Genomic DNA, 23589 nt, shown 5'->3' with positions numbered 1-23589 from the left:
TATATATATATGGTATTACCACTAAAAGTTTCAAGTCTAAGAAAAGAGTATTAGAAATTTCTGTGGCTGAAAACCATTTCTAATTCCTAATAATGTCTGATTGGGTGGATAAAATGCACATTTAGGTGGGCCGAGCCCGGGCTGGGTCCACCCCGTGCCCATAACTACCTCTGGCCTTGATCTGTGCTAATAAACATCTGCTGTAGGCCACAAAGCAAAAAAAAAGAAAAAGGAAAAAGAAAAGCAAGTCATTTTCCATTCTTAGAGAAAGGAACAGAGCCCCAGCTGTACTGCCATTTAATTTGAGCCGTGACAGCTATGTAGTCCACGGGCTGGCCGAAAGGACGGCCCTCTATTTATATCTGATTAGGAACTGCTAGAGGAGAATTCCTCATGCGAACAGCAGCACCAGTCAAAGTCAACCTCCCTTTCAGCTCAGAGGAGCGAGCGCACTCCGACAAACTAGAGGAAACCTGGAGGAGACACCAGCATGTCAATCTTAACATAAAAGATAAAAGTACTTTAGAGACTTTAACATATTAAAACATTGCTAATGTTCTCCTCCACCAGTCTTACACACTGCTTTTGGATAACTTTATGCTGTTCACTCCTGGTGCAAAAATTCAAGCAGTTCAGCTCGGTTTTTTGTTTTCTGATCATCCATCTTCCTCTTGATTATATTCTAGATTTTTTCATCTATTTTTTCTCTATTTTTTCCAGAGCTGTATGTAACTTTTTTATGTAAGCTGTGAGGTGGTATCTTGTGAGTGAGACTTAACACTGGCCAGCTTGCTCATAGAAAGGTGATGTGAATTATGGAAGTTTGAGAGAGGCCTGATAGTGGGTGATGAATGGATGGTACATTTTTACATTTTTTATGTCGAGCAAACGTTAAACATTCCTCAAACTGTAGTGTCACACGTTTTTCAGGAATACATCAAGTGGATGATATTAATCAATCACACACAGTGGACAGTCTGCACAGTGGGTGATAAATGATCATGAGTGGCGACATCTGGCTAGAATTGTCCATCTATTCAGAAAAGCCACTTTTAAGGGAAATTAAATTACCCACACATTCAGCGCAGGACCCCACACTCACATCCTACAGTTCAGTTACCTATGCAACATGACACACTACAGTAAAGAAAGTCTTTTTTTTAAACACATGATTGGAATACAATAAAAGACTACAGTAAAGTGAAGCGAAGTTAAGAACAAGATAAAACAAGGAGACAGTACAGATATTAGGAGCGGAAAATGAAGCATATTTTATTATTGTTCTTGTGTGGTTTTTTTTTTGTCGTCATACAAAATATCACTTTTTTAAAACCAAAAAGAAAAAAAAAGGCAAAAAGAAAAATAAAAGAGAGAAATTTCTAAAAGCTGAAAATAGTATTTCTACAAACTACAATCTCAAAGAGTATTTACACAACAGCATAAGACATACCATACTTTAGTGTAATTACTAATAATATTTCAGATTCATATACAGTATTATTATTATTAGCATAGAAAAAAAAGAGGTAGGGTCAACTGCTTCATATCTCAGATCTGATCAGAATCAATCAAACAGGAATGAGGGGGAGGTGTGGGGGGGAGGGGCACTCAAATGAAACCCACTGCATTCTCAACCAGACAGAGAGACGTACATACATACATACAGAGAGACAGACAGACAGAGAGACAGACAGACAGACGGCCAGCATCACCCTGAAAACGGACAAGAAGGAAGACAGAAAGAAGAGAAAGTAGTAGAAGAGGAGGAGGAAGACACTGTGGATCCAATCGTGTGTGTGTCGGACATGCGGATTAAATCAGAGGATGGGGCGAAATGAGCAGAACGAAACAGTGAGAGTGAGACAGAGAGAGAGCCTTCAGCACCGTAGTTAATGGTAGTTAATAAGGCAGTGTCAGCAGCTCCGTGAGGCCTTCGCCCCGTTCCTTTCAGCTTTAAAGTAAAACTCCAGATTTCCTCCACCCTAATCTTAGTCTGCTCCACCTGCAGCACATGGATCAAAATTTATTTGAATAATAATATAAAAAAAAAAAAACACTGAAAGAAACAAAGAAACTTCTAGAGGAACCCCTTACGGTCCTCTGAGAAATCTTTGAGAAAAGGGTTTTAATAGTAAAATGACTCCCAAAGGTTCCTTAAACCACCTTAAGAGGTTGTAGAACCCCAAAGCATTCCATATATATTATACAGTATACATTTTTGTCACTGTGATGAACACAATGTAAATGTATCTGGCATGTTCTGACTTACTACTATTTCATTATTAACCCTTTCAGACCCTACATCCATTACAATGGACATCACATATTCTTTTTTATTTTCTTTTATGAATGTTTTGTTGCACATAACAGTAATTAAGGCCTGTTTAACCACCTAATAAAAAAGTTTACAAGCCAAAATGAAACAGTAGCTTAGCCCCGCCCACTGCACTGGAAAAAACAGCAACTAAGACTAAGTAGGGCATGGCAGCACTAGAGCCAATGAGGCAAATTAAGAGCTAATTTTTACTCATTTTATTTTTCACACTAAACAATGCATTTGGACACAAAAAAAGCTATTAAATATTTACGCTATTTGGATTTTATTTTAATTTTATTTGGATTTTATTTTAAAATATTACAGTCCTGTTTTGTGTCCAGCACAGATGAAGGGGGGGGGGGGGGGGGGGCATTCTTATATTGTTATATTTTCCCATCACTGGAACACAATTCAGGTCTAAAAGGGTTAAGTGGACAAATTCAAAAAAAAAATTTACTACTCAGATTTGAGTCACTCTCATTTTTAAGTCACTTTTCTTATTTGTGGTAAGGCAAAATAAAAGTCAGCTTAAGTGTTGTGCCAAATGTGGACTCCCTGCCAGAATCAGACTACTCTTGAGTGCATGTATGAGCAAGGCCGATTGAAAGATTTTATCGAGATGAATATTATTGAGCCAAATCCGAATCGTTTGAGGTTTATAATGTGAATGCAGCTTTAATATTGTGATACAATTTTTTTTGTCATATCGCACACCCGTATTATCCTGGTTATGGCATAAAATAAAAGGTGAAAATGTAAATATAATCTAGTATTTCTGTATTTTTTAAGGTTTTCTCATATCTCACGCCATGCCACAATACCCTATCCTGACATTAAAAACATCTTAATATATAGAAATAGAGTTCTTACTTTGTATGAAACTCGCTTGATCATCTAAAAATCAGCTTCTTAGTGCTAAAAAGCTTTTGGGAAACCCAGCCCTGATAGGCAACATACTAAAGGGCAGATTCCCAGACAAGCATGGCATTAAGCCTAGTCATAGACTATACAGTATTTTCCTTTTAATAGGAAATCTCTGTCCCTGTCTGGGAATCTGCCTCTCGGAGATCTACAACAATACCACTGGCTTCTCTTAGCAGTAAAAAAAAATTAAGAGTGAACAGTTTTTTTGCTGAAACACATTGAAATTCCTGTGATAAATGAGCGAATGCTGCGTATGCTGCAGATGCAGCAGACAGATTAGGCTGAAAAATGCTAGAGCATTCCTTAAAGTCTCCAGACACACATACAGAGACACACACACACACACACACACACACACACATGTGCAGAAACACGTGCACACACACAAACACACACCAGCATCCTTCTCATTTTTACAGAATTTAGTGCGAGAGGAGAAAAACAAGCGTCTCTTTCGGTGCAGCATTAATTTACACAGAGCATGCTCAAAGGCCCAGTTCAGACCTTTCATAGTATTTGTTTGCTTTTCTCAGAAAATTAGAATTACTCTTAGTCCAGTCTTAAACCAGTTATGTTATTTTTTACACTTGGTATTATTATTTATGTGCAGCTTATTATCATACTCTTATGCTGATAGCTGATAGCAAACGAATTTGCTGTTGAGAGTGGAATACAAAATAACTTTACAAAATAAAAGTTTTTTTTTTCTCAATTTATCCTGCATTAAAACAAATGGATGCATTAGCTTGATCTCGGTGGCGGGAGATGCTGCTGCTGCTTGCCCTTTAAATATGATCTGATCTCATGATGAGGCTGATCCCAGATCAGCATGAAGGGCCCAAATCTTGTTCCAGACCTCTTAGAAAGTCTTCGAAATGATCATTAGATCACAGCAGGAATTTTCCTTCGTTAGGCCATTTATCATCGTTACCATAGCGATGCTTTAACAACATTAGAGTCAACAGTCAACAACAAAGTGTGCAAAAAAAATAAGATTAAAAAAAAAAATAAAAAAAGAAGAGCACCAACACTAATTTTTGGCATTTTTTGTAAAAGTTAGGCATAAACTATGGTGGAAAGTTATTATTTTACATTTAGCTGATTGATTATTAAATTATTGTTTTTTTTATGTTAAAAGCAGGTTTTGCAGCAGCGTACTGAAATTTAGGTTGTGTAAACTGATTATAGATTAATCAGTAAGTGGAGAGCCAGCAGAACAGCTGGCCAGCAACTTTACATTATATAATGTGTCAGTATGTACATACAGCTCTGGAAAAAAATAAGAGACCACTTAAAAATGATGAGTTTCTTTGATTTTACCAAATTAAAAACCTCTGAATATAATCAAGAGGAAGATGGATGATCACAAGCCATCAAACCAAGCTGAACTGCTTGAATTTTTCACCAGGAGAGTAATAAACACATGCAAAAGCAGTGTGTAAGACTGGTGGAGGAGAACAAGCCAAAAAGGCATGAAAACTGTGATTAAAAACCAGGGTTATTTCACCAAATATTGATTTCTGAATTCTGAACATGTTTTCTTTGCATAATGTGAGGTCTAAGGTGATTCCTTATTTTTTTTCCAGAGCTGTGTATATGTATATATATATATATATATATATATATATATATATATATATATATATATATATATATATATATATATACATATACACACACCCACACACACAGTACTGTGCAAAGGTTTTAGGAATCAGTAAATATCTGTAATTTAGAGTTAAGTGTTCATTTACTCGGCGAACACTCATTAGAATTAAAATAAATATGCATAACATTCTACAAAAAGTAGTGGTTTTACATCACTGTCCATTAAAAGGCACTTTCATACCTAACTTGTTTTGTCTGGACCTTTTAAACTTTCAGTTTGGTCCAAACCAAATCCCAAAGCAGCAGTTGTGAAAGGTGCAGTGTGAAAACATGTTTTAAGACATTTGGGCAAATTACAGGAAGTTGAGAGGCTGTCATCACCCATTAAACAATAAAAGAAGAAAAAAGAAGCAGTGTGTGGCCTCAGGCAGCAGTATGGGTGTAACAGATTATGCAGGTGACTGCTGTATCTACTGTAACTGTATAATAATCCTTAGGTTCTTAGGTCCATTTGGTTATAGGGTATTATTTGCACATAAAATTCTTTAATTTTCCCCGAAAACGTCAGCGCGCCTTATGTATTAATTCTACCAGTCAGGTTGTAAGGAGCAGTAAAGCCTGCTACTAACCCCGGCTAGCACTGCTGGAGCAGTATTAGCATTACCCGTTAACCGTGCTATTTTTTTTTTTCTCTTTTGCCGTTCAGAGGTGAGTATTATCGGCCTTTATCCTGCTGTTAACCCTGGCTAGCATTGCAGGAGCAGTATTAGCATTACCTACTAACCATGCAGAGCGCTAACTCTTTTACTGTCCAGAGGTGAGTACATGTCTACAGTGTTAAAAAAACAAGTCATTATCAAACCAAGTTGGACTGCTTGAGTTTTTGCACCAGCAGTGGCATAAAGTTATCCAAAAGCAGTGTGTAAGACTGGTGGAGGAGAACATGATGCCAAGATGCATGAAAACTGCAACTAAAAAACAGGGTTACTCCATAAACTTGTTTTCTTTGCATTATTTGAGGTCTGAAAGGTCTGCATCTTTTTGTTATTTCAGCCATTTCTCATTTTATGCAAATAAATGCTCCAAATGACTATTTTATTTGGAATTTGGGAGAAATGTTGTCTGTAGTTTATAGAACAAAACAACAATGTTCATTTTACTCAAACATAAACCTATAAAAAGCAAAATCAGAGAAACTGATTCAGAAACTGAAGTGATCTCATGTCCCCCCAAATGTGATGATGACAGAACTAAAGTCTTTGTTGGGACTTTGAAGATGGTTTAGAGATGTGTTTTTACACTTAATCTAGAATGATTTTTATTAATTTTGGTCAATTTGGTAAATTTGGTGCCTTAAACCTCTTAAACCGCTGCACAGTACTGTATATACACACATTATATATATATATATATATATAAATTACTGAAATACCACCTTGTTAATTACGGTTCCTTCGACTCGACTTCAACTACTGCAAGAACACTGCAGTACGTCCAGGTTCAGATAGTAGCTCATTTAATAGTTCATTTGTGTGGGGGAATAAATAAAAAGATGATTTTATGACTGGCTAAGAGATCAGCCACAATACGGTCGTTTAATTTTGTGAAGGATGGACCGCATGCATGTCTGCTCTGAACGTATGAACACAGACGGCATAGTGAGAACAGGGTAAGGCCCGGGAGTCAGTTGGTCCGTTGATATGGGGGGTGGGGGGCAGTGTTATTAGAAGATCAGTGCACCCCGTTCATGATGTGTTTCTGGTGGATCTCCAGAGGTGTGGGGTGGTCCTGGTTATGCTGGGCGGGACTCAGGTCCTCCTCCCACAGCCGGGCGTTCTTCCGGATCTCGTCCAGCGCGTACTCCTGCAGAATGGTCCCGTTCTCAAACACCGTCACCAGCATGTCCTGCACACGTGGATACATACAGATAATAAATGACCTTATATAGGTTTTTGTGAATATGTGGCTTGTTATACTTTATATACACTAGTGCATAATATATATATATATATATATATATATATATATATATATATATATATATATATATATATATATATATATATATATATATATATATAATTAAAAAGTTACTTTGTTTCAGTTTACAGCTAATGAAAACCCAAAAATAAGAATATTATAAAAGACCAATTGGTACTTTTGGCAGTGTGGGCAGTGTGCCAAGTCCTGCTGAAAAATGAAATCCACATCTCCGTAAAAGTTGTCAGCAGAGGGAAGCAAGAAGTGCTGCAAGATTTTGTGGGAAAACAAAAATGCACTGACTTTGGGCTTGATAAAAAAACACAGTGGACCTACACCAGCAGATGACAGACATGTCTCTCCAGACCATCACTGATCATCATTAAATTTTACATTTCATTTGTAAATCAAGGTAGCAGATTCTAGAGGAAGAGTGGAGAGACACACAGTCCAAGCTGCTTGAGGCCTAGTGTGAAGTTTCCACCAATCAGTGATGGTTCGGAGAGACATGTCTGTCATCTGCTGGTGTTGATCCACTGTGTTCTATCAAGTCCAGTCAAAGTCAGTGCAGTGTTTTCCCAGAAAACTGTACAGCACTTACATGACTTACATTTTATGGAGATGCGGATTTTATTTTCCAGCAGGATTTGGCACACTGCCCACACTGCCAAAAGTACCAATTGGTCTTATATAATATTCTAATTGTCTGAGACACTGATTTTTGGGTTTTCATTGGCTGTAAGCCATAATCATAAACCATAAAAGAATGAAACGCTTAAAATTGATCACTCTGTGTGTAATACATCTACCTGGTAATAATATATGTATATGTAAGTTTCACTTAGATCATAAAATCTTACCTCCTCAGGTTTGCCGACACCCCTCTCCACTGTCTCTATAAACCCGTCAGAGTTTCTCCTCAGAGAAAGACGACCTCGCTTTGATCCTTTAGACGGGTCCGTCACTGGCTGCTTATAGACGTCCATCTACACAGCAGAATACACAAGGATTAATATATGGTTAATGATAGAAAATTAAAGTTTATAGTAGTATAAACTATTAATGCACAGCTGTATTGTTATTCAATCCATATTCTTATCCTTCTTATAATTACTTGGACAGATATTCACCTCGCAACTTCTTCAAACCCACAGTTTCAGATATCCCCAACTAAGATACCACACCAATCACCTAACAACTACTTAACACCACCTGGGATAACAGAGCAGCCACCTAGCAACCACCCAGCAACTACCAAACAACCATTCAAGAACACCACAGCAATCTAAACCTAGCAACTTTATAGTGACCACTAAGCAACACCATAGAAACTACATGGGAAACCACAGCAACCACCTAGCAACACCATATCAACCACTTGGCAACTACATATCCATTCAACACCACAAAAGCAATCACCTGGGATACAATAGCAACCATTTTTGCAAAACCTCATTTCAGATAACCCTAGCAACTTTATAGTGAGCAGTTAGCAACACCATAGGAACTACATGGGAACCCACAGCAAACACCTAGCAACACCATATTAACCACTTAGCAACATACACACCTTAGGAACATCACATCAACCACCTAGCAAAACCATTACATCTATTTAGCAACACTATAGCGCCCACCTGAAATTACATGGCAGCAACACCACAGCAACCACCAAGCATAACCATAGCAACCACAATACAACACACTAGCAACTGCCTAGGAGTGGAACCCACTTTAGTTGTGCATCCATTCTGCATTTAAAAAAAAAAAAAAAACAAACAAACAAAAAACTTTCTACTTATTATTTTCTCATTAGGGGTGTGACACATTGTATTATGCACAATAATATCGCCAACGTTTTTGAATATCATGAACAATATTATTCTATGAAATATCGTGCCATATAACCCACCCCAATTATCACATCAGTGTACTACTTTATTTTACTCTTTTTAGCAAAAGAAAAATTCACACTGTTCTCATTTCCCATTATATATCTACTAGAGACAGATTATATCTGTCTAGTATCATTTATTTTACCTTAACTTTGGATATACGGAGGTATTTGGAGTGCATTTTTATTAAAACAGTCTGGATCATTGACTTCTGTTACAAATCTGATAAAATTCATATATTTTCTAATATCTCAGTTAGGGGTGTGCCATATCATATTGTATGCCCTAATAATACGTAATTAATTTTTTTTTGTTGCAGTAGTGTATTTTTGAAATAATATATATATTTTTTAATTAAGTGCTTTGTCATATCGCCAAGAGTATCGTTATCGCAAACACCACGAACTGTTCTCCCTCCTGCCTTCGGGAAGAAGGTACCGCAGCATCCGGTCCAGCACGACCAGATTCTGCAACAGCTTCTACCCCCAAGCCATCAGACTCCTCAACTGCAGAGACTGAACTGATGGTTTTTCGGTACATGCACACACACTCTTACCCCACTTACCCCAGAAAATGGAAAGCACTAAAAACCCTACTACCTCACTGGACTCTATTGCACACTGTGTAATAGAGTAATTACTACCTCACCTGGTATTTTTTGCACACCGCATAATTTGCACACTGTCTTGTTATTTATTATTCTTTGTCTATATTGTGTTGTATTGTCTGTCTGCACTTTTGTACTGTTGCACTTATTGTTTTGTCTACACTGTGTTTATGTGCACCATGGTCCCTGGAGGAACGTTGTTTCGTTTCACTGTGTACTCTGTATATAGCTGAAATGACAATAAAAACCACTTTGACTTTGACTTTGAAATATTGTGATGTTATTTTAGGGCCATATCACCCAGCCCTTCTGGGTAGAAATCTGTATTCTGTTGGACAATCCAGCAAACAGCAATACCACAGTGACAGACGGAGGATCCATCATACAGCTCAATCATTAAGTGAGCAGCTAACTAACTCACCCCCTTGCCATTGGTTTCCACATAGCTGCACTTGAAAGCACAGTTTAATGTGTCTCTGTTGAGCTTCTGCAGCAGAGCACTTCCACAGCCGAAAAACACATTCTCTGCACTCCAGCCCTCGTCAATGAGCTTCTTCAGGATCTGACAAACAGAAACACACAACAGAGAATACAGCGGGTTCAGCATGACATACAAAACTCCTGCGTTTGAGCATTTAATACAAAGGTCTTCCAAATGATCTGCATTCTTTTAGGACTTCTACAGAGAGATGCCAATTTCCACAGACCCGTCGCTGCTGAAGCAACTGCCCATCGATTTTTCTTTTATTAAAAGAGTTTCAACAGGTTGCAACTGGCTTTGGTAATCAACTGTATGTCACAGATGAAGAGATAAGGTAAAAAAAAAAGCTGATGTGTTTTTGCAATCTGGTTGACATTTTAAGGAAACGTGTGAAATGTTATCCCATGTCTCAAACTTCATCCTATTACACAATTATATCTCAGTTGAAAGTCCAAAGTTTCAGGTTTCTCTTAATAAAAAAAAAAAAGCGTTAAAATCCATATATATATATTTATATAAAAAAATTGCTTTTGCTCTTTTACACCCCGCCAAAAGTCTATTTTCACACCTTGCACCTGCATCAATTAAATAGCAACAGCTCATGTGAATATATCTAGGTCAATGGGCATGGTGGTCTCGAAATGAGGTGTTTTCAGATACATTTCTGGCATATTGCTACCTTGGCAATGGAAAACACCAGTGTGCCATTCACTGAAATCAACCTAAACAGACGTCAACCCTTTAGATGTTCATTGCTATCTTGGTAGTGAATTGTTAACAGTGACTTCTCCCGTCATTATGATAGCAAAGACACACTGATTTGCCTAATGTCAATATCAATCGCCTATAGATCACTAAAATAGAACCCAACGTGTTTAAATGTCTGTAGATACCCCTTTCTAATGGACTGAGCTTAGTCTAGTTCCTGTAGAAAAGTACTGTCAAAAGAATAGGACTCTCTGGAGCAGATAACCGTGAACTTATTCACACAATGTCACCAATGCCATTTGTGGGCTATAAAGGTGTATAAAGGGGCATAAGGAATGATTTTGTTGTGTACAGTAATTTTGGGATGAGCTAAGGAGTTGAAGCTGACCTCATTAGTGCTGAATACAATCAAATTTTCATTGCAAAATAGAGTTAAAAAAAGAAAGAAAAAAAAATGGTAACACTTTCTATAAATGTCATCTCTGTAAGACTCCATAAACATATCCATAACAGATTATAATGCATTCATAAGGCATTCTAAACATGATTATACATATTTATTAAAATGTATAACCCATCATATCTATGTTTATTATGCTTTATGAATTGTGATCATAATGCATCATTAATAGCTGTGTTTATAACATGTTATACATCAATACCAAGAAACTCAGTCCCATCTTGCAGAATTATGCATTATGACTAAAAAAGCTTCTAACTTAAAAACACACCCTGTATAATATTCTAAATATATTTTTAACCACTCATGAATTATACTCGTCATGAATATAATATTAGTAATAGTCACTTATAATGTATTATAACAGGTCTTTGTGCGATCCAAGTGAAGTGACAGACTTTCACTGTGGGACTACATTATTAGTGATAGATATAAACTTTAATTTTAACTTACATATTATAAGCACAGCTCATAATGTATTATGATCACAAGTCATGATGCATAATAAACATGGTTATGCACTTTTATAAACAGTAATAGCCATGTTTATAATGCCTTATGAATGCATTATAATATGTTATGAATGTGTTTATAGAGTCTAATTGAGAAGATATTCATAGAAAGTGTTACCAATTTTTTTTTCAATATTGTTTTTAACAGCGTAATCGACCACAAATCATTCAGCAGTTTAATTAAAGCCCCGGCTGAATTTAAATTAAGTCCCCAACCCTGCTCATCACGTTCGTGATCAATCCTGCTTACCTCATCAACGGAGTGGAGATCAATACCATCACCCTGGATGATGCGCAGATACGACGGCAGCACCTTATAGCCAACGGAGTTCAGAGAGCAGCTAAAACACTCCTCCAGAATCTTTATCACCTACAGACACACAGAGAGGAGGAGGGGGAGGAGGAGTGTTGTGATTTTTATCATTTGATTACACATATAACACAAAGCTCAAAAAAGCTCATTATGACATCATAACGATAATCAATAATGAGTCACAGACTTGAAGGGATGCTCTTCCAGGCTGCGAAATCCAATCTAAACAATGTGTGAGGTGGAGGTCTTCAGAAATCAATACAGTGATACAGTACTGCAGGATGAGCTTGAGCAAGAATACCTAAGGAACAGGTTCTCAAACTACAAATTAACAAATAATAAAATAATAAAAAATGTTTATTATTATTTTAATGAATGGCGGACACAGCAGTTTTATTAAATACAAGACACTACAGCTCCTCAGAAAACTCTTAGTATTGTCGCAGACTGAATAAACACAAACTGTTTTATTTTATTTTCCCGTTCCACCTTAAATGCTGCAGCCTCTGCTGTCTGTTGCACCATTTAAGGTGGAACGGGAAAATTAAATAGTTAACAAACTACTAGCGTTTCTTTATGCTTGCTATGAAGAAAAATAGCTTTAAAACATTGAAGCTACATATTAAACAATATGGTAATATAGAGTTTATCATTTTTTACAAGGAAAATTAACAGTATTTTCTGCACTATAAGGCACACTTAAAATCCTTTAATTTTCCCAAAAATAATTTGTGCACCTTATAATCCAGTATGAATAATCTTATGTATGAATGTTACTAGTCAGGTTGTAAGGAGCAGTAAAGCCACTCTGCTGAGATACAGCATAGTTCTCCACCACCGGGGCTGGAACAGCATTAGCATTAGGAAATAACGGCTCTTCAGAGGTGAGTATTATCTGACTGTATCCTGCTGCTAACCCCAGCTAGCACTGCGGGAGCATCATTAGCATTCGCCGCTAACTGTGCTAAGCGCTAGCTCTCTTTTGTCGCTCAGAGGCGAGTATATCAGACTGTAGTCTGCGTGTTTACCGTGTTAAAACAAGCTACGTAGGATTAATCATTAGCTAATATCACCCTTGCAAAACACTCAGGGTTCCTCAGAGTAGCGCTGGCCAGTAGCATTAGCTACTAACCGCTAGGAAGCACTTTACTCACCCAGATAAACAGTTTTCAGGAGAGAATTCTGTGTAGATTAACATCCAGCGCTCGTTTCACTTAAAAGATTATTATTATTTTTTTTTTTTAAAGAATTACAGTTTTGTTTCCTTAACTTAGCTTAATTAGAAGGTATACATGGCGACACCCCTGTTTCTTACTAGTGTTGCATAATGTGCCTTATAATCCGGTGTGCCTTATGTATAAAAAAAATAGGCCAGATAATAGACGTTTATTGACAGTGCGCCTTATAGTGCTACAAATGCGATTTTCACCCAAATTTAAGGGTTTCTTTGATTGCTTTGGTGCTAACATTTTGCCAGTGATTGTCATCCCTCTGATTTCAATATGCCTAGATTAGCCATGTAGCCGTAACACTTCCCTCTAAAACCTAACAAAAATCGCGGCACCCTTCCCCTAGGCGTGCACGTGCAAAACAGAGAAGTAGGGCTAAGTGGTAGGGTCAAGGGGTAAAATGGGATTGTGCCAAAGAGAGAAAAAAAAACATTCGTAAAAGTTCCTTTTGTATGTTTAACAAGGCTACGGCCCACTGGTTAAATGCTCTTTTTCTTTCCACTTCTGACAGTTATCTCAGGTTCACAGTAGCCGTGGGCATGATTTAGACGCCATTCTCACATTCTTTTTCATTCTCAGGCTGCTATTTAAAGGTAAAGCTGCTATATAATGAATGTTGCTTAAATTAAACAACGTGGCTTTCGAAGTGAATGCAGCCGTCGTGCAAGCCGTTCTCCCAGCAGGTGGCACTCACCTCCAGCAGCGTCTCTGTGGGGTCTCCTGAGTCAGGGCGGATGACAAGCATGGAGTCCTCACTGCGCTCCATTACTCTCTCCTTCAGCTTGTCGCCCCAGATGTGCTTGCAGGCTTTGAAGATGTCGTAGCTGTCGCTGACCACTGCCACTGGGCCGGTGGGGAACTGGTCCAGCAGGCACTCGTACGCCTCCTTCTCTCTGCTTCGACCCCAGGAGATGATGGTGCTACATGCAGACACACATACATACAAACATATAGGGATCTTGAGATCAAAGCATACAGCTCAGGAAAAAATAAGAGTCCACTTAAAAATGATGAATTTCTTTGATTTTACCAAATTGAAAACCTCTGGAATATAATCAAGAGGAAGATGGATGATCACAAGCCATCAAACCAAGCTGAACTGCTTGAATGTTTGCACCAGGAGTAAAGCAGCATAAAGATATCCAAAAGCAGTGTGCAAGACTGGTGGAGGAAGAGAACATGATGCCAAGATGCATAAAAACTGTGATTAAAAAACAGTACTGGATAACTTTATGTAACTTTATTAAGTTACCAGTAACTTTATGAATATGAATTTGCTTTCTTGGTATTACTATTTGAGGTCTGAAAACTTTGCATCTATTTTCTTGTTATTTCAGCCATTCCTAATTTTCTGAAAATAAATGCTCTAAATTACAATATTCGTATTTGGAATTGGGGAGAAATGTTTTTCATAGTTTATAGAATAAAACAACAATGTTCGTTTTACTCAAACATCTACATATAAATGGCAAAATCAGAGAAACTGTGTCAAAAACTGAATTTAACTCTTCCAGAGCTGTAGTTAATGGTTTAATATTTCCTGCATTCCCTTTCTATTCATCCATCCCTTTAATCCAATTACATCCAGGATCTTGGTCATTAAGAAAGTTTAAACTGGCAAACAGGTCAGGTCAAATCAGGTCTTTCTTTAAGTCTTAAGCATAAAAAACCCATTGAAACACATGTTTCGGTTTGCCTTCTGCATCTAAACAGAGACGCCACTCTGCCAGGCAATCACATGAGCTGGAAGAGCTTCAGCGCAGCTTTAGTTTAGCGGAGTTAAAAGAGATGGTGAGTCAGTGAATCTGCTGTTTTGAAGAAATCTGAGTGAATCAGTGTGAACACTGCATCGGGCAACAGTGCCAGAGGAGGCCGATGAGTCAGTGCCAGATGTTCTGATAGCTCCCCGGGAGGCAGGACAATTAAACAGCAACAGCAAGGACACTGCTGAGGAATTCAGGAAATAAAAATGCAGAAAAACGCAGAATTTGAACAGAACTGTCATCTGCTTCACCTATTCTCAAGTAGGCATATTTATGACAGTTAGAAGGTCCAATAAATGGGTCAATAACCTTTATACCATCAAGGAAAGGATCTTTAGACCTTAACAAGGGGATTTACACTAAACCTCAGATTGCTGGTGTCATTAAATCATTTTAAACTATTAGTCTCTATCCACCTTTAGACAGCCTGTAACTGTTTTAGTTGAGTTTTTCTTTAACCCTTTGACTTATTGTATTTATTTTGTCTTTTTATTTATCTAATTTTATGTTTAACCTTTTAGCCTTTTTATTTCTTTATTTAATCTCATTATTTGTTTTATTTCTAGATTTATTTTGGCCTTTTACCTTTTTATTTTATTTATTTCATCCTTTTATTTTTTTATACTTACTTAACTTATTATTATTTATTTATTTTAGTTACAACAATTACCATTTTTATATAGAATTTTGGTGTTATTTTAGTCCTCTATTTCTTTAAGTGTGTTTTTTAAATATTTTATTTTTCTAATTATTTAGATCTTTGCTTTATTGCTTTACATTTTAGCCTGTCTGCATATCCTTTTATCCTGAAATATTTTATTTCTTCTTAATTAAATCTTTTATTGTTTGCTTGTTTTTAACTTATTTTTAAGTCCCTTTAATTTTGTAAATGTTCCGCTCCATTGAAAATGAACGAATGGAACTGAAACAAAGATCGATTGACTGAAATCACAATCTCTATTAAAAACATGTTTTGAAGGACCACATAAAAAAGCTTCAATTTGAAGGGAGCAGTGTTCTTTATTTTATTTGTGAGGGTGGATGGCTGACCTGTGTTCTGCAGCCGGTATGGAGAACCCGGCCATGGGGCAGTTGTAATAGCGCTGGGCCATTAGCAGTCCAGCTACTGTATCTGTGCTGCAGAAGTTCACCAAGTGAGCGGCTCCACCGAGTGCTGCTGACTGAGAGAGAGAGAGAGAGAGAGAGAGAGAGAGAGAGAGAGAGAGAGAGAGAGAGAGAGAGAGAGAGAGAGAAAAAGAGAGAGAGAGAAAGAGAGAGAGAGTTAATTTACTATGCTAATATGGTTACTTTTGTGTGTAAAGGGGCCGTGGTTATGTGTCTCATGGGGTCATTGTTTGAAAGCTCTTCTTTTATGACAGTAATCTCAAGTTCACTGTAACCTACCCAATGTTTTTTGTTGCTAAATGGAATTGAATCCTCAAAGCAATGCAAAATCAAGTTACTGTCCATTGAAAACAGTCACAATGGGCAGAAATGCATTTTACACATACCACCATACCACTAGAGGCGCTGCGGAGAGCTGTATAAAACAGCACCGCCAAAGAAGCAGATACAGCTGTTAGCTAACGCTAGCCAGTTAGCATAACAAGCTTATACACTGGAAGCTCAGCCCTGTGGAGTCAAATGCTCGTCTCGCTCGGTCCTGACTGGAGAGAAATGCACTTTAGAACAGCACTTTATCTGAGGAGCACCTGCTGCTGTTCCTCACTGTACGAGTGTTTTTATCTGAGTAACATAGAAAAACAACAGCAAACTGTGGCTTGAAGGATAATTTTAATGCACACTTAATTTAATTTATTTGTTTACTGGAGAAAGAGGAGAATTGTGTCTGATTTTGATAATGTAATAATAAATAATTAATAATTTAATACTTGTAAATTGTTAGTAAACTTGTGTCTTTCTAGGACAATAGAGTTTTTGAGAATTATCTCTTTTGAATACCTAAACATTGAGTAATTTAGGCCAGTTTATAGTGTTTATGGAACTAAATTTAAATTATGCAATTTTTAAAAGAAAGCAGTGTTAAAGTTGTTGGCGTTAGTGTTTTATATTATATTTTATGTACTCCAAACAGTAGAGTATGTCACAACCCAATATAAAAGCCCAGTCATGCAAAATAAATAAATAAATAAATAAAAATAATACAAAAATACACTGATATACTGTGAAACTGCCAGAATCTTGAAAAATACCGTGATATACATCTTTGGTTATACCGCCCAGCACTAATAGGCAGGTGCTTAAATACTTTTGTACATAATTTCTAACAGCATAGTTCATAACTAGTGTGAACCTGGACCGGGTCAGGCTGGCCCGGTAGCCAAAACAATGGATCTTGTGAGCTTTTCTGTTTGTCAATCTCAAGCCAAGTGGGTATTTCAGAAATCCTCTCTGATTTAACAGAAGCAGCTTGAAAGTAAGTCTTGCTTAATGCCCTGTAAAGTGAGAGTAATCAGGGAGAGTGGCTGCCATTTGGCAGAAGAAGAAGAAGCCCACAGCCGTGTTGTTCTAGAATAGTAATTGCCGTTGATACCAGCCAAAGCTCTCAAAGCAACCCTTCCCTTGGAGAAAAAGAACACAGAAATCAATATGCTTCACGTCTACTGTGGATGGTATAGGTGTTAACGATTCCATTCAAATTCAGGTTTCAAAGATGTGAAATCTCTATTACTGCTTTTACTGACTTCCCTCATGGATGCTGTAGTTACCCTTCAGTGATCTATGGTATCTTTATAAATACCACAGGACTTTCTGAACTTAATAAACTCTTATTGAGATACTGTTCCTCAGTTTGTTCCATCTTCGTTTAGAATCTTAACCTTAAAAAGACTCAAATCATATAACAATTAACGCATCACCTTGTTAATGACAAGACTTGGTAACATTTGTAAAATTTAAATGACCACAAATATCGTGGGGACGATAGAAAAGTGTTTATCGTGCTGCTTACATTCTATTGTCCCTATCGTTTCTACAGTCATTTCATCAATTATTCATGCAAATATATAAAGTAGGCTACGATGAAATGTATTGGTGTGGTCACTAAGCATAAAATCGGTTTATATAAGTGATAATAAGGTAATCTTCGCAAAAAAAACTTCATAATGGGGGTTTTGCGACATGACGCTGCTTTACGTTATTTGACGGTCACTTTAAAAAATGTTAATTGAGTTTATTTTGATAAGTCAATTTAAATACCTGTATAATTTTGAAAGAAATTGCTACTGCATCTACCTCATCTGTTTTCAATATATATATATATTGCGGCACTAAAAGGTAGTAATTCTCATTTGTGAAAGTTTGGTTTAATGTCACTTTGAAATAAAGTTGGAAAAAAAGTAAGCAATGATATTATTTTTTAAAGAATAACTGAAAACATACTTAAATGTGGTATATCATGATGTATATCGTTTTTCGTGAAATAAAAAATTCCATATCGTGATATTTGATTTTTCCCATATCGCCCAGCACTAGTTAAAACAGACAATTTCTCTTGCCATAGATTCCATAAAATGATGCACTGCCTGCAGCCTCAGCTTTCTGTTCTTGGCTTACAGCAGCTGTAGCCCATTCACCTCTTCTCAACAAAGCATCAAAGCATTTCCATATGTAGAACTTCCATGTCTCACTGGATGAGCATCTCTACTGTACCTTTTAGACCAGGGGTGTCCAAACTACGGCCCGCGGGACATTTGCCGCCCGTTTCCTTTTTTGGAGCGGCCCGTGAGGTATTTTAGAAATAGAATGAAAGTTGGCCCGCTGTTAAGCAGGTTTTTATAATGTGAGATTCAAACTTTGAACGCTATGTGTCAGAAACGGGCCAAAGAGTCTAAAAGCGGAGAGAGTGCACATTTCTAGCGCAGAAAAACGGGGCAAAGAGTCTAAAAAAGGAGAGGGTGCGCATTTCTAGCGCAGAAAAACGGGCCAAAGAGTCAAAAAGTTGCCGTAATTAAGGAGTTTAATATTAAGAGACATCATTAAATTAAACATCAATTTGAAAAATCTTAGTTTACACAACACTGTCAAAGACAAAGATAGTAAGTCAAGTAAAATGGTGTGTAAATGAAATAATCAGAAAAAAAGTTTTATTTAAAGTGGTATATTTCATTATTTGTTTTATTACAGAGTCTGTGGCCCGTGACTTCAAATATATTTCTCCTTCTGGCCCCCAACAAAAAAAGTTTGGACACCCCTGATTTAGAGGCTTACCAGTACATTTAAACAACCTTTAACTTCATTCATAATACACAAGTGTACTAAGAAAGAAATTTTGTTGCATTTGGCTCGAAAATACACAGAAAAAAAGAACAATTATTGATATATAGTATCACAGAATTATATAAAAAAATATATAAATGAGTTATATAGCAGCACAGATTTAAATTTTAAAGAATGTAATAGGTGACCTTGCAGGATTTAAACAAGTAAAATAAATATCTAAATATATGGAAATGTAGAAATGTAGAAACAGCATAAATATTAAATATAGGTATCCGATATAGATACATAAATGTACATCCGCACAAATATACATACCTCTAAGGTATATCAGCGTAAATACATATAAATAAAGTGACTTGTGGAGTAAGAAATTGTTTAATGTATTATTACCCTTATTGTAAGTGTAATAACTAGTGCACAGATGGCATATGGCTCAGAGTTTCCTTAAAATCGTCCAAACTGTTGGAAGTTCACAGTCTATTGCAAAAGGGACTGTTTAAAGAAAGGGACTCTAGGGACTGTTTTGCTAAAAATCCCTGGAGATTAGCAGTTCTAGAACTTCTCAAACCAGCTTCTTCTGTCACCATCATACTGTACCTTCATAAATCACCAAGATCTCATTTTCCCCCTCACTCTAAGGGTTATTGTAAACATTATGAGGGTTGATGTGAACTTTAGCTGAAGGTGGTAGCCTGATTCTGTAAGACTATGAACCGCAATGCTGCTAAATGATTGGCTGATTAGATAAAAGTGTAAAATACTGTGTGTGCAGGTGTTTGGAATAAAGTATTTGAGCTAAATTACAATTTTCTGAATTGGCTCACATTTGAGTGTAATTTTAACTACACATCATACAATCTAAACAAATTTCAGGCAGTGGATGGACCCCAGCATGGTCCTATGGCTACCTCAAATAATTAAAGCACATCAGTGCTCATGAGGAGACAGTTGGGACACTTGCTTCAGAGACAAACATGTTAATCATCATGTTCTTTCTACTTCAGTCTCCCCCCCACCCAACCCAGCCACCTGTTCCCGTAGAACACGGCATCCAATCCAACAGCTTGTCTGAAGGACATGGTCAATGTGCAGGACAGAAGCCATTAGGGTAGAGTTGAGACAGTGGGCAAGACAAAACAAGGCATCAGCCCTGGTTTAATGAGGGGAAATAGTCACATTATTATGTTTGAGAGGAACATCTAGAGGTTGGGATAATTAATTACAGTAATTCCTACTTCATTTGATTCCCTCAACAGTCAAAGGTGGCTTAGAAGTCAGCAGGACTTGGTAGTTAGAATGATCACCTCTCAGCACTAGGGTCTTTAGTTCAAGTGCATATCAGTGTAGCTTTTCATGTTTGCCTCAGGTCTGAGTCTGCATTTTAATTCCACAGTCCAGAAATATGGCGATCATGTGAACTGAACTACTCTTAAGATGCTTTTACATCTACCTTGAACCAAAAGATCAAAACTTGTTCCAACCAAAATATGCGGTTTCAATTTTCCTGCAGTGTGAAAGTATTTTATAGCTAGTTTAGATTTTTTTTTATTCAGGCTATGAGACCCAGACCAAAGGACCAAAATTTGGTCCAATCAAACAATGTGACTCCGTTTTGTCTGCAGTTTGAAAGCACTTTCTATATAGTTTGGAACTGTTTGAATCAGGCTATGAGACCCAGACCAAAGGACCAATCTTTGTTCCAGCCAAAAGATGTGGTTTCGATTGGTCTGCAATTTGAGAGCACTTTCTAGAGAGTTTGGACTTTCCTTCCAATTTTTTGATTCAGGCTATGAGGCCCAGACCAAATGACCCAAATTTGGTCCAACCAAAAGATGTGGCTCCGATTCATCTGCAGTGTGAAAATAGTTTCTAGATAGTTTGAACTTTCTTTCAGATTTTTTTATCCAGGGTTTGAGATCCAGATCAAAGGGCCAAAATTTGGTCCAAACAAAAGATTTCGTTTTGTCTGCAGTGTGAAAGCTCTTTCTAGATAGTTTGGACTTTCCTTCCGATTACCCGAATTTGAGGCAGGCTTGCATCACCCATTAAACAGTAGAAGACGAAAAAGAACCAGTGCTCGAGAGATGTAGCCCATGTAGGTGATGATAACAGGGCACAGCAAATACCCGTCATCTGTTTACTAAACTGCAGTGCAAAATTTAAACTAACCGGAAACAGGACTCTTGATCTGACCCCTAAATTCTACTTCCACATTTGCAAAGTACTTTATACTTTATACAGGCACAAAATATCCAATTAAACAAATCTCTTCTAAAACCTTTAAACAAGGGTTTGAATCCTAGTCCTTACTTAAGCTCTCTGTTCACAGACGATGACGGACGACTGGGGGTGATTTAGTGATAGAGAAAAAGGCGATCCATCTGGGGAACTCATCATCTCAGTCTGGCACCATTAATCTCCCCACCACTCCATTAATCGGGTCAAACAGAAAGCTGGCAATCCGAGCACATCCTCCTAACGCTCCTTAATGGCAACCAGCAAAGAGGGGAAGTGCTTCCACTGTTAACCCACAATACCTCAGGCTAAAGTCGATGACTGTAGCCTTAGCAATCCTATTCTACCTCCAGGAACTATTTCATTATTGGACTTGAGAAGCTCAATAAAGCTCTCAATCTTCTCCATACAGGATGATCCTTTTAGACAGAGGATTTCTGCTGCAGGAGTAGGGGTGACTAAATATGCTGCAATTTAAGAAGGATGACTGTAGTAAGAATGGTATATTGGAGTTTGTTCCTCCCTCCATTTCCCTACAATGTCCTAGGTTAGCATTGCTATTAGCTATTAGCGGTTGACTACTCTAGAAGATTATCTCTTCTTTGTGATGTGTTGGTTTTATGAGGTACTGTAGCCTCATACAGGGCTAGCATGCAATTTCCTGGCCTGCATAGTACATTATATAGGGGCAAGGTGTGTAATGAGGCTAAAGTACCCTGATAAAAACACATCAACACATCACAAATTTGGTTTAATCCCAAATTACCAAAAATCAGATGTGTGCCGACATGATTTTTTTTTTTAATTCACATAGTTTACTATATATTTTTCCATTTTGTTTTGTATAGTTTTACAAAAGCTCAGTTCTCAAAGACAAAAAACATGTTTTTGTGTGGATGGGAGATCAAAATCTATTAGTCTAAATCTTATATTTTTTAAATAATATCTAGATGTGACTGGGATGTAAAAAATTGAGTTCTAGGAAAGACACTTTAAATGAACCGTCTTCACAATTTGGTTTTCTTAGTCGGAAAGTCAGGAGAGTCTCAACCATCCCAAAGTTAAAAATCCAAGATGGCTGCCCTGCACATTAACAGTAGTTAAAGCAGTAGTATTATATAGTTTTTCTAACTTTAGTTCTAATTTGTTTGTCTTTAAATCCCTTGTAAACACAGTACTGTACAACTTCTATTTATAGTTTGTTATTGCTTACTGGTATCACTAACAATGCTAACCTAGGACACAAAAAGAGGGACATATTTTGGTTAGATGTGCCATAAAACACCACCTAAGGATTGTCAAACCAAATGTGGTCAAGGCTTTAGCTAGAAAATATTCTGAAATGTTTTGAAACAATATCAGAATGTTTATCTGGAAATCTGTCCACTCAGGGTGGCAAATGGTTGTACCATAAATGGACTGCACCATTAGATACAGACATGACACTGTAGCTTCGCAAGAAATTCAAGGCTCTTTGTCTCTACTAGAAAGCCATTATCACACTTAAGCAAGTAGATTACATGTCTTTCAGGCTGCTGGCCAGAAGAAACACACCCCTAACTGTCACGCTGCACAGTGGACATCTTATTTAGCATGTAGCGGTGGTGCTTTCTCTAATGAAGTTCCACTGGAGCTCTCTCGCTCATGGCTATTTTGGTGTGTGTCATGCCATCTGCACGCAGTTCCACCGTACTGAGCTTTCGACCAGCGGGTATCGCTTTGAAAGGGCAGATCAGCAAGGCTGTGTCAAAACCCATCAAGTTCTAGCTGAGCCTCACAAACACACCGCGCACACACAAACTTGTACACAAGCATACCCACACAAAAAAACCCCTGAAACGTAAGCTTAAATATGTTGGGGAAATTCAACAAGATATCTACTGTGTCAAAAATTTGGACATAATAATATGGCTCTTCAAGTTCTATTTGGTCATCTCCTTTAAACTGCATTTGGACTGTTATTGTCAACCGTCACACTTAAAAATAAAGGTTCCACAAATAGTTCTTTGAGCGATTTCATAGAAGAACCTCTCTTGGCTCCAAAAATGTAAGTTTACAACCATGCTCAGTTTTATCAGCTAAAAACTGAAGGGGACAAAGTTTTGTCAACCTAAAGTTTGGTTGGAAAATAAATATTTTATTTGAAAGACTGACTAAGATGGAATTCTGATAATCCAAAGCCATGCTGGGATGGAATTCTGTCAATTTAAAGACTGTCTGAGACATAATTTTGCCAGGCTAAAGACTGTCTGGGACAGAATTCAACCAGTCAAAAGATTCTGATGGAAATCCATCAGCCCTAAGCCTAGTTGGGA

The 23589-nt window shown here is 37.3% G+C and overlaps 1 protein-coding gene across 1 annotated transcript in view; it reads right to left on the bottom strand.

Moving 5' to 3' along the window:
• Positions 1–6348: 6348 nt before the first annotated feature.
• nampt2 (nicotinamide phosphoribosyltransferase 2) overlaps positions 6349–23589 on the bottom strand; it is a 36634-nt gene continuing 19393 nt past the window's right edge. Inside the window, exons 6-11 of the mRNA XM_022682801.2 lie at positions 15848–15978; positions 13729–13954; positions 11743–11862; positions 9753–9893; positions 7690–7815; positions 6349–6754 (exon numbers count right to left, since the gene is read on the bottom strand). Coding sequence (XP_022538522.2) covers positions 6581–6754; positions 7690–7815; positions 9753–9893; positions 11743–11862; positions 13729–13954; positions 15848–15978 — 918 coding nt within the window. The 3' untranslated portion in view covers positions 6349–6580. The remainder of the gene's footprint in view (positions 6755–7689; positions 7816–9752; positions 9894–11742; positions 11863–13728; positions 13955–15847; positions 15979–23589) is intronic.

Source organism: Astyanax mexicanus, chromosome 24 (genome assembly GCF_023375975.1).
Source record: "Astyanax mexicanus isolate ESR-SI-001 chromosome 24, AstMex3_surface, whole genome shotgun sequence".
NCBI classification, from domain to species: Eukaryota; Metazoa; Chordata; class Actinopteri; order Characiformes; family Acestrorhamphidae; genus Astyanax; species Astyanax mexicanus.
Note: the sequence above shows the minus strand (reverse complement) of the source record. Positions and strands in the feature narration are given on the sequence as shown.